The following is an 11,906-nucleotide window of genomic DNA, read 5'->3' as shown; positions in this document are numbered from 1 at the left end:
CACAACCTGGCGACAGGAGATGAGAGGATGCAACGCACGACCACGTAAGAGTGCAAAAACACACAAACTCTTGGATAATATAAGAGTTTATCTGCTATATTATCAGGGCTAATATTAATGACCGTCATTCTTCTTTAGGGAATACTCCCAACATGTTGGGAAATGCTCGCTGTTAGAGTTCAAAGAAAATGTTAATATGTTAGTTTTATTTTCTGTGAGTTGAGTAACATGATTGGTCCAGGATGTTTTTAGCCTAGCTTAGCACAAAAACAAAAAGCAAAGGGAAACCGCCTCCAGAAGAAAACCCATCCAACAACTCCAAAACTATCTCACATCTTCGCTAAGCTATCTCCTAAGTCAGTGTACCCGGCTGTTATCGGACAAGAAGTAATGGCACTACTAATAAGGCAACTTTTATTAAGGGTTGATTGGTGTATTTATTCACCTTGGAAATAGTAGCTTGACAAAAACAATTCTAACTCAAGGTCCACTTTCTGTATTTGAAAGATTAAGCATTAAAGGAACAGTGTGTAGCATTTTGGGGGATTTAAAAGCAGACATGGAATATAATATTAATAACTATTTCTTCTTTAGTGTATAATCACCTGAAAATAAGAATCGCTGTGCTTTCGTTAGCTTAGAATGAGCCCTTCATATCTACAGCTCTAGTGAGAGACTTTCGCGTTTTTACGTTACCTTAAGGCCACCGTAGTTCTCTGACGCACTTGCGAAACTGGTAATGTGTGCCACCGAGTGCAAAACTGTGCAACCATGGTTTTTCACTCAGCGGATCACGTTACTGCAGTCTTGGAAAGGGAGAAGTCAGCGGAGGGGTACTCAGTTGGTTGCAATCTGCAACCACACCACTAGATGCTGCCAAATCCTACATACTGTACCTTTAATCAGTCATATAAATAGCTTAATATTGGATATATTTTCGAACAAAAAGGGCAAACAGTCTATGGAAAGATGCGTTTATTTCAAAATATTCCTGTAACACATGGGACAAAATACAGTGACTTCAATGCTTGGAAACCAGACACAACAGAGATAGTACATGCTGTACATCAAGAGTTTCTTCAGTAATCAGGTATTGCACGAGCCTCTCATCTAAAGTATGTTGTACAGTAAACATCATGTATTATTACTATAATTGTGCAGTGTGAAACTGTTGTGCTCCTGGAGTTTAGAGCGGAGGACAAGCGCGACAAAATTGGCATTCCACATGAGAAATGGTTTCACAGGGTTCAACTTGAGAATGTTTTTTGTGAATTTTGTGATTCATCATGGAAGGGTGGATGGCAGATCCCCGGGCGACAGGGACAAGGTGACTGCCACTGACTCATTATTAGGCTCCCCCTGAGATGAAGGTGGCTCGCCTCAGTGCTGACTCACTCTATCACACACAGCCTCTGTCTCAGGGTTCCTGCACTTGAAACCACACTTTCTCTTCTGAGTGTTCAATGATGTATTTATCAGTGCTTTACATTATCTTCTTTTGTTCTTCTACCTCTGATTTCTCTAATGCCATGCAGTTTCTATTATCACACTGATACAGTGTTATGTTAATTTACATCAAAGCTAATCTAAATTGTGTAATCTTGTCTAGATTATTTTTTTCTGACAACCAGAGGTGGAAAGTAACTATAAGTACTCTCGTTATGGCAAGTAAATTCTTTAAGACCTTGTACTTTTTTTGAAGGGCTGAGAGTCAATTAATTGATCAACAGAAAATAATCTGCAGACAATTATTATGCTTTCAATAACCTGGCTGTCATTTATCAAGCCACAAGACTATAAGAGTCTTTATTCTTTATTTTTGCAGGTTTTTGGTCATAAACCAAAGAACTGAATAAATAAACATTTTGACCTCATGATCAGCGAATCACCAAAGTTATTACAATTCACTCTGGAGGGGATGTGAATGTTTGAACCAAATCGATCAGAAAGTTGTTGGGATATTTCACTCAAAACCGCAAATATAAAAAGTCATGTTCATCAAAACTTATTAGCACTCATTGACCAGGATTAGGAGCCATAAATGTCACTACAAAATTTCATTACAATCCCTCAAATTGTTGGAGAGATATTTCAGTCTGGAGCAAAGTGGTGGACCGACCAAACCACAGACTGACATTATCATCAATGAAGTCACTACTGTGGCTACAAATGCTCAACATTTGATGGTTGCAGCTTCTGAAATGTGAGGATTTGTCGTCTTTTGCTGTTTTATTTCATTGCAAATTAAGTAACTTGAGTGTCTGTCGGACAACACAAACTTTTGTGTTGCTCTAGCAATTTTGACGACCATTTTTCAAAAATATTCTGGCATTTTTATAAATGACTGAGTGATAAAGTTACTGATAAAGTAAGTTGCACTCCTAGTTTTTTTTGAGTATATTCTAAAATCAGTATTTATACTTTCACCTCAAGTATAATAACAGCCTGCAGGAGGATATTCCATTTGCTATGATCATGTTCTCCCTCATAAAGCGATAAAAACGAAAGCTAATAAATAAAAGATGGCCACTTTGTTTCCTCAGTGATAATAAAGTCTACTACTCGAATAAGACAATAGTACAAGAACTAGTCACTTTCCACCTCTGTATACAACTGTTTATAAGGAGATGAATCTCAGTATCGTCATGTGCTTCGGACCGGGATGCAGCTCGGTTGCTTATAAAGGGAATGTCTAAGTCTCTACATTGTTGATCAGTGCCTCGTCTAATGCCTTACGAATGGTCTCCGTCAGCTGTAACTACATGCAGATATGACACTGGTTCATGAATCACAGAGACGAGGACGGACACATCAGGAGTCACACCGTGTGCTTATCCGGCTAGGTACAGCAAGTTACATACGACACATGTTTTTTTCATATACAGCAGCAAACAGCAGTGCATGGTCAGGACTAGATGCTTCGGAGGATGAGTGTGTAAGGCATGACTGGCTGAACGGGGCATCTCAGGAGGAAAGAAGTAGGGAGAGGGACGATCTCTGTTCCCTTATGAGCGTTTGAGTCTTGAACCATTTTGTTTTTTTCTTGACCGTTCCACTTCTCCAGCTCTCTCCTCCCGCCGTCACATCACCCCTTCCTCCCTCCCTTTTATTCTTTTTTATCCTCTCTTGTCTGTGCTTCCATCCCGGCTCATGTGTTGCACCTGCGCATGCTGGATCGCAGCATCAGAGTACACTCGTGAGGGACTTCAGGGTTTTCTATCATGCGCTGCCACAGCCGCTGTTCCTCCCCGTATGAATCCATCCAGTCTACCTCGTTCCCGTAGCTTTTGCCTTGAGAGGAAAAGAGGGAACATAAATATTAGTTTTACCTTGTTGGAGAGCCCTGAGGAAATTAAAGCTCTCTCAACACTTGGATATTGGATATTAGATGAAGTGATATCTGTAGTTAACTTTCATCCAGAATGCGCATACAAATTTAACAACCATTCAAAATTTTGATCATCCAGAATATTTCTGGGTTTTATCGAGCCATGTCATGGAAAAAGAAATCATCGTAGTGTGTACAATACAAAGAAAATGGGCCACACTTTCCACTTCTCCCAAATCACACAGCTCACACAATCTGTTCTCCCATGATTATTTTTCAATCTGCCAACCTCAATAGCCAGAGGAAGAATACCAGCCCTCAACCGTGCAACTAAAGATTCCTGGCTTGCAGATAAGTGAGACGTCTCTTAATAATTCAGGACTTTTGTTTGATATGCATACCTGTCTTTCATTTAGGATATATTCAAGGCATTTTTCATTGAACTTGAATAAAAGCTCATTGTTATGGAGTAAACATCTCAGCACAGATTATTCCTGCAGATAAAAAGCATCAGCCTCCTCAAAGTTTCATTAAAGCTCTTAAGCCCATGGAGAACTGTGCAACGTATCAGGGGTTTTAACCACCTTATTTGAAATTCTGTGCCAGACCTTATAATGTCTTGTGCAGTCAATCTTTCACACACCTGTGCCCGCTCCGAGCCTGACCCCTCCCAGGAAGACATTGCTGGCCAGGGCTTCTTTGTCCCACACGGTGAGCTCCAGGCAGACGTTGTTGAGGTCTCCTGGCTGCAGGCCGCAATAGGTGAAGGTGTGGTTCCACTGCGGGTTCACAGTGCGTCGCTCCACCACCGTCTTGTGCTTGGTTGACTTGTTGGTGTCAGGGAGGAGGTATCTGGGGGAAAGAATACAACTTTACTTTACAATATTCAGGTTGGATTTTTCCAAAATCACATCTTATGTTACAAGGGAGCCAGATTCTGACTGCCCCCCTACCAGAGTCAGAAGGTGATAGGTTAGACTCAGTACAAATTGATTGTTAACATTTTCTTGAGATGCAACACAACCAAAGAGAGATGCAAAACAATCAGAGAGGCGCAAAACAACCACAAAGAGACAAAAAACAACCACAAAGAGACAAAAAAACAATCACAAAGAGACATAAAACAATCACAAAGACACACAAAACAACTACAAAATGTCTTTCAACGAGGACGTATTAGTGTGGATGTAGCCTCAGTCTGGGTGTCTTGCTCTGATGTAGGAGGGGTGGGGGGCCTATTGTCTCATAATCTGTCCATGGCTGTACTGTAGGCTATTTGGAGCAATTAGAAGCTATTTATTGATATTGTTTCAAATCAGAATATTGAAATTTGGCACTGATTTTTTTTTACAACAAATATCCTCATAATGTAGTTTAATATTGCCAAGATCCATGGCTTTAAAAGTGACTCGTTTTTACTAATTTTACAAATGTGGCCCCGTTCTTTAACACTGCTCCCCTGTCTGGCCCCCATTCAAAAGCTTCCAACCCGCCACTGAAGAGAGCGTCTCACCCTTTCACAAAAGGATCTGAAGTGCCTCCAGACTTGACGGCAGTTAGATTTTTGGCTCCTTTGACCAGCAGCTCAACCATGCCCCCTTTAGGCAGAGTGAAGTTGCTCGTCTTCTTGGTCTTCAGGAAGCTTTTCTTCACTGAGGGAGGAGGGAAGCAGACAGACAGACGGAGAGAACAAACAAGCTTAATTTCAGGTTTATTACGTAACACTGGAGAGACAACATAAGTGTAGTAGTAGTTTGTGGTAAAGTGCTTTACATAATGAGGAAAACGTATGCACCACCGACATACACGTGCACCTTGTATATAAACAGACCAAGCAGACACACTCAGGACATGTTAGCATGTGTGTTTTACACAACTTATGTTCAGGTGTCAACAAACCACAAATGAATAAATAACTTAGACACATAGACACATAATCCAAGACAAAAACAGTGTCAAAAACAAAACCAACCATAACTGTATGAAAGACAATAAAAATATGTTTTAGGAAAACTTGAAAATGAATAATAATCAATGATGTACTAATGCTTTATAGGTAAGTTATAAGCCATAAAGAAGAAGATGTTTTGAATCCAGAGGTTGCAAAAAATCCCACTGGCTGGTGTTGAGCATTTCTAATTGGTAATAATGGAGTTGTAAATCCATTAATCAACGCTTGTGGGTTTGTCTGCAATTATACATGTTAATAAGTCTTTTCGTAAGGGTTTTAATTATCAAGTCTGCAGTTGTAAGTGTTAATAAATGGATTTTGATCCTTTTATCTAGAAATGAGTGGTAAAATAATTTAATCAGTCAAACAACACAACCTGGCATGCCAAAATCTGTTGTCAATAATGGCTAATAACTCTATAAATACATCTATAAAGTAATAATTTATTAACAATTTATTAAGCCGTTAGTTACAACTTAAATGGCTTTTACAACGGGTGCCTTATTAGAAAGTGGTACAGAAAAAAAGCACGGATCAGAGGTACATCTGAAAAACCTTTTGTGCAGCATAAATGTTTTCTTTCTGCTTTTCAATCCTGTTTCTCATCTCACAACCACTCAAAATGCTGTTATGCTACAGAGAATAAGTTGATCTATGATGTGGTAGAGCATGCAGGATCTTAAACACAAGTAGTAGTATTTTGGATTTGATAGCAGCAGGGGACAGAGTCAAGGATTCTGACAATATAGTCTATTTTTTACATCTCGACCGCAGTCTAGCAGCAGCATGATGCTCTAATTAGAGACGGGGAATCAAATTCTAAGAAATTCTAACATTAACAAGCAGCCTTCCACTGGTGGGTCACTCATTATTACAAACTCATGCTGTGCAGGCAAAGATTGCAGAAAAACCCACAAAACTTTATTTAAAATTCTTCTAGAGATCCAAACATTTCCAAATATACCAACTCTATGTCATGCTGAGTTTTTGGGGAAATAAATATAAAGTGTCCATCTGTTAAGGCTATTATTCAAGCAGTTTGTTTCACCTATTCAAAAAAAAAACATGGAGTCAGAACATGATATATAATGTAGTATATTATGAATGTACCTTGTACTTGGTCCAGCGGCAGCGTGAGGTTCTTCTCTGCAGGTATGTACTTCAACACGACAGTCAGTTCTCCTTTATACTGCATGGTGGAGTCTATATTGCTCTCCGCCTACACAAACATCATTCACAAAACTCTCAAACACGTGTCTTTGTGCGTGTTTGTATAACGAAGTAGAAGAAGACACCGTGTGTGATAACGTGCTGATTCTGCTTCCTACCTTTGGCAGCAGAGCGTACCAGTCTTCTATTTGGGAATCAAACTCCCAGGAGTCAAAGGTCAGCTCCACCTCTCCCAGGAAGCTGTTGTGTCCAAACCGGTCGTGGTGCCACACGGACACCTGCAGGGTTCGAGTCTCCAGCTGAGAGTGGCTGATCACGTACTGCACAACACAGGAAATGAGCTTAATGATTTCAAAGCTTTGAATTCTTGTACCTTGAGTTCAGAGAATAACTGTTTATTGAGTTTTTCAGCCACTGACCCTCAGATTCTCATTGAAAACAGGGTTGATGGTGTTGGCCTTGATGCTCGTCTTCCTCTTGCTCTGTCGTGACGTATCTGGCAGCAGGTACGTCTTCACATAACTGCCATGAAAAAGACACAGCAACTCAGTCGGGCTAATGAAAATAACATTGCAGATAAACTCTCATTATTATTTGTGTGCATGTGTGTGTGTTTTTGCACTCTTACGTGTCCGTGCGTTGCCTCCTCTCATCTCCTGTCGCCAGGTTGTGACACTCCTTCACCAGGACGTTGAGAGCACCGGTTTTGTAGCTGTAGCTGATGTTCAGCAGGATCTCGCCGCTCACCCGGGCGTTGCCATAGTCACCGGTCTCACTGTACATGCTCATCATGCTGTTTATGCTACTCTGTTAGGCAAAGACCGGAGATAAGAGACGGGGAGACGTGAGAGGGGGCAGAAGGTCAAGGAGAGTTGAAGAGGTGAGGAACGAAAACACGACACATGAGGTATAAAGCATAAAAGAGAGATGGGGGAAGATAAAGAAAACAACAACATCTAAAGTATTACAGAACGCTGATGAAATGCGGTAGAAATGAAACAGCCCTTTATGAATGTGAATCTGTGGCAATATGGTAATGTTGAGGATAAGGCTCATGCCATTTAAAAAGTGACATTGCTACAGCTGCTACCCCACAAGGTTGTATTTTAGACTTCAAAAGATTCAGGTGCCTGCTGGACACATAGGGCAGATGAGGGTACTCTAGTATAGAGAGAGCACTGCTCTAAGTGAAGCTTGCCTTAAATAAAACATTTTAAACATGCATTAAAAACCTGCACTTTTGACGGAAATCCAACAATTTTAGATGAAAATTCCCAGTTAGATTGTGCACGTCACAGGATTGTATTATGTCCAAAAATCATGTATTATCTGGGTCTAGAATAGTCGTAATAAAGACGGGAAGGGCGGTAAATTAATCCTTTTCAGGAATGAGCCAGAGATTGGAAAGGTGACTGCTTATGAAAGGATGAGTAATAGAGCAAACTACATTATTTCTTTTATAAATTACCAAGTGAAAGGATGAGGTGGAAGCACAATGGCACTGATTTACATGTGGGATTTATGCTATTATAGGTTCTCTCATTATAACATGTTTCTTTCTCTTTCTAAGAAAGTCACTTATTTTGGTCGACCCCTCTACCACAATAGGCTGTATTTTTCATCTCATTACTATTGTTGATGTTTTAGTTGGATTGCAAAATAAAACGTGCAAGTAGGACTACAACTAACCATTATTCTAGACTTGTTCCGATACCGATACCAGTATCGGAAATGCCCAAAATTCGGTATCGGGTATTCGCGAATCGCTATGTACCAATCCAATACCATCATTTATTAACCCAGAAAAAAACTTTTTTAACTGGAAATCAATTCTTCTTCGCCACTCCAAAACAGTAGTCTTTACTGTGTTGTCACCCTGGATGTATCATGGCTGCCACTGGCAACTACTGTTTTAGAGCAGCGAAGAAGAACCGATTGCAAGTAGTTTGTCACGTGACAATAGCAAACAACAACAGTACGTCGTGGAGAGTGTAACGGTAGTCAGAGCGAGGAAAATGTGAGCTAATTGCCAATATTTCACAGTGGAAAATCAACAAGTAAAACAGCGATATGTACAGTATGTAAGGCTTCCTTTTCGAGGGGTGGCAGTAGTGTTGCCAATTTCAACACCAGCAATCTTATAAAGCATTTGAAGACTCATCACGCCAAAGAGCACGGTGACTAGGAAGGGGCAAAAAAAGGACGCAACCGCAGCAGCAAACGTTACAAACTGCTTTCCAACGACGAGATATATTCCACAAAGATAGCCCAAAAAATAATGAAGATATTATATTTATCACTGTCTGGTATTGGATCGGTACTCGGTATCGAACATCTCTACATCATTCCTTATCGATCAACCTGCTAATCATTTTCTTGAATAACCTTATTAATCGATTGGTCTTTAAAATGTCAGAAAATAGAGGAAAATACATGTCACAGTTTTCTAGAGCTCAAGATGAAGTCTTCAAATTGCTTATGTTTGTAAAAAGAGCGAAAGCTGTCAATCACGTGGTGTTATTATGACCAGTAACATCCAGAAAGTTTACTTCACATTGACTGTCGCACAGTGACTTTTATAGATTGCCGAATTAGAGAGCTTGAAGACTCCTCATATTGTGTACCTGCAAAACCTATTTCACGAACAAAAGACTCCGAATGAGCACAACCACTGCAGGTAATTTTGTCTGGCACACATGACTATTGTAGCTCTGGACAGGATTTAACTGGTATAATCCACTGATAATAGTATTGCTGTCTGGAGAGCGCTGAGGAAACAAAGCCAGAATTGAGCCACACTGTGCTTCATCTACTGGAAAGTCTACCCCATTTATATCCTGCTGGGGGCCAGCGTGATTAATGACTAGAAGTTTAATGCGAGGAGCTCAGACTTAATGGAAATAGATGTAGCTACCAGCACATTTAAAAACCAAGTATGAGCACAAACTGAATATATCAGGAAAACTCAGTAACCATTAATGAATGTCGTATGTAATATTTGGTGATTTTCTGCTGCATTTTTTCTGTTCTATAATGTTGTGGTGAATATAAATGCATGCACAAATGTGGAAAGGGGAGACTTACAGTCTCAGCATCCGAGTCGGGGATATTGAGGTATCCCCACCTTCTCTCTGAGCAAGGAGTGGAAGCCTAGCAGCAGATTCATTCATGACATAGAGAGATAAACGGGGAAAGGAAGGAAGGAAAGAAGGAAAAAGAGGAGAAGGAGACAGATCTGAGCTCTTTGATGTGTTAGTGATAGAGGCAGACCCCGAGCACAGACCCCCCGGCCCCCGAGGAGGAGCTGCAGAAACCCCGTCTACAGGAGCACAGCCAGAAAACACATTACACACGGTTACCATGGTGATTATCAGATGAAACCACAGAGATTACAACCACTGGACACACTCACACACTCACATCCCCGTACTTCTATCTTTGTGAGGACCCACACGGACATAATGCATTCCCTAGCCCCTTACCTTAACCTTAAAGACTGTTCTCATACACATCTCGCAGCTATACCTACGAATAGTAGTGTGTATATATCCCACAAAATCAATTTGTATGTAATCCATGAAATTGTGAACCAGGAAGTATAGAGTATTTAGTTCTGCATAGGGAGGAGGTCAGGGTGGATGGGTGAGTCAAAAAAGATCGTACTTTTGCCCAGGATGCCGGTGTTCGTACACCATGAAGTCAATGTCGATCTGTTTGTCACGTAACTTCCATACTTAAGTTACACCACTTCCTGAGTTATTTTAACCCAAACCACAATCTTTTCCTAAACCTAACTAAGTCGTTTTGTTGCCTTAACCTAACCAAGTTTTTTCCACTGAAGACGGAAGTTTTGTTGGACATTTACTGGAAAACACATGAAAAATGAGGAATACCTTTTCGTAAGATATGATATGAACCGCTGTATGAGGATATGTTGAACCTTAACAATCACAACTAAATGCCTAAGCCCAACCCTAATTCTAACCTGAACCATAAAACCAAGTCTGAACCCTCAAACAGGCCTTTGAAGAAGTGAGGACCGGCCAAAATGTCCTCACTATGTACAAGGACACACACACATATACAGTATATATAGAATAGATTTTAGACTTAAATATCTCAACCACTATTGGATGGATTGCCATTAAATTTTGTAAGGAATTGAATTTTCATCTAGCTCCACCTGCTGGTTGATATTTTTGGTTTTGAGTGCCTTGACAACAATTGGATGGCTGTAATTTGTCCACTACTTGTTTTATTACCATAAAACATACAAAACTAATACCATTCCCATCAGTCTCAGCTGTTATACTAACAGGTGTTTCTATTATTTTGTCCACTCCATTTATATCAGTGAGAATAGGCAAAATAACAAAAACACCTCTCAGTATAATGCAATACAACTCAACAACACCACAAACTACATCCTCCATAATGACCATGAAGTTGAATCGACAACAGTTTCAACAAAAACTGAACATTATAACCTTCATGAAGGCAGGACTGACTACAGACTGTTGAATCAGACTGCTTTAGTTTTAGCTAGGTGTACCTAATAAACTGGCAACTGTTTTGTGTTGCTCAAGTGATAAAATATAAATAAGGTTCCTCTAAAGCTAGAAAAACATAATCTAACCGGTGATAGAAATACAAATGGAACTAATACCACTAATACTACTTCAGTTGTGCTTTCATTGTCTATCCAAAACCCTCAATGAGGTGAATCATGTAACAACGGGCTGAGTTTATTATAGCTCCATTCAATGGCAGACTCAGCTATCTGCATAATGTCCCTCATCACCTCCTTCCACTTCCATTCATACTGAAAACAGCAGCTCAGTGACGGCTGTTATCTGTCATTGATGAGATGACATGATAAATGTCAGACAGGCAGGACGCCTGTTGTCTTATGCTGTTCTCAAATTTCACACAAACACAAACACTGAACAATGAACACGGCACGAGTCGGGAAATAAACCAATTATTTAGGTCATTTGAATAACTGGATTTTCTGCCAGACTAAGTACTTTATAGACCGAGTGACCAAGCCAGCTGTGCTCACGGCTTCAAGTGTAAAAATGTGAAACCAAGTCAGGTAAAAAAGGGTAATAATTTAAGATGTGTGATAATACATAACAGCACCGACACACATATCTAAAAACTTGGGCACATAAAACTATCTGCATAGCTAGATACCACTAGGGGCTACGTGAGATATGATGTAGGTTAATCTACCATATAATGTGATTAAAAAAGTGTATTATTTGCACCTGGGTGAGAATAACCACAACGGCTATTCGGCTATTTACATCTGCTAATAGTAGTAGTAATATAAACAGCGACAAAGTACATGCAAAGCGTTGGTTGTAGCGGATGAATGGGTCAAACTCAGGACTTAACACGGCAGAGAACAGGATTCGAGTTCTGTGAAAAGCCTATTTTTCACTTAGTTGAATT

At 40.0% G+C, this 11,906-nt stretch overlaps 1 protein-coding gene across 3 annotated transcripts in view; it reads right to left on the bottom strand.

Annotated features, from left to right (window-relative positions):
* Positions 1 to 2,316: 2,316 nt before the first annotated feature.
* The window catches only part of sytl5 (synaptotagmin-like 5), a 42,059-nt gene continuing 32,469 nt past the window's right edge, over positions 2,317 to 11,906 (bottom strand). For 2 of the 3 annotated variants that reach the window (XM_037789859.1, XM_037789861.1), the window contains exons 11-18: positions 9,534 to 9,599; positions 7,078 to 7,256; positions 6,869 to 6,971; positions 6,608 to 6,769; positions 6,390 to 6,498; positions 4,842 to 4,980; positions 3,972 to 4,180; positions 2,317 to 3,291 (exon numbers count right to left, since the gene is read on the bottom strand). In XM_037789859.1, coding sequence (XP_037645787.1) covers positions 3,149 to 3,291; positions 3,972 to 4,180; positions 4,842 to 4,980; positions 6,390 to 6,498; positions 6,608 to 6,769; positions 6,869 to 6,971; positions 7,078 to 7,256; positions 9,534 to 9,599 — 1,110 coding nt within the window. In that variant the 3' untranslated portion in view covers positions 2,317 to 3,148. The remainder of the gene's footprint in view (positions 3,292 to 3,971; positions 4,181 to 4,841; positions 4,981 to 6,389; positions 6,499 to 6,607; positions 6,770 to 6,868; positions 6,972 to 7,077; positions 7,257 to 9,533; positions 9,600 to 11,906) is intronic. The other variant, XM_037789862.1, reaches the window with a different exon arrangement.

Source organism: Sebastes umbrosus, chromosome 13, assembly GCF_015220745.1.
Source record: "Sebastes umbrosus isolate fSebUmb1 chromosome 13, fSebUmb1.pri, whole genome shotgun sequence".
NCBI classification, from domain to species: Eukaryota; Metazoa; Chordata; class Actinopteri; order Perciformes; family Sebastidae; genus Sebastes; species Sebastes umbrosus.
Note: the sequence above shows the minus strand (reverse complement) of the source record. Positions and strands in the feature narration are given on the sequence as shown.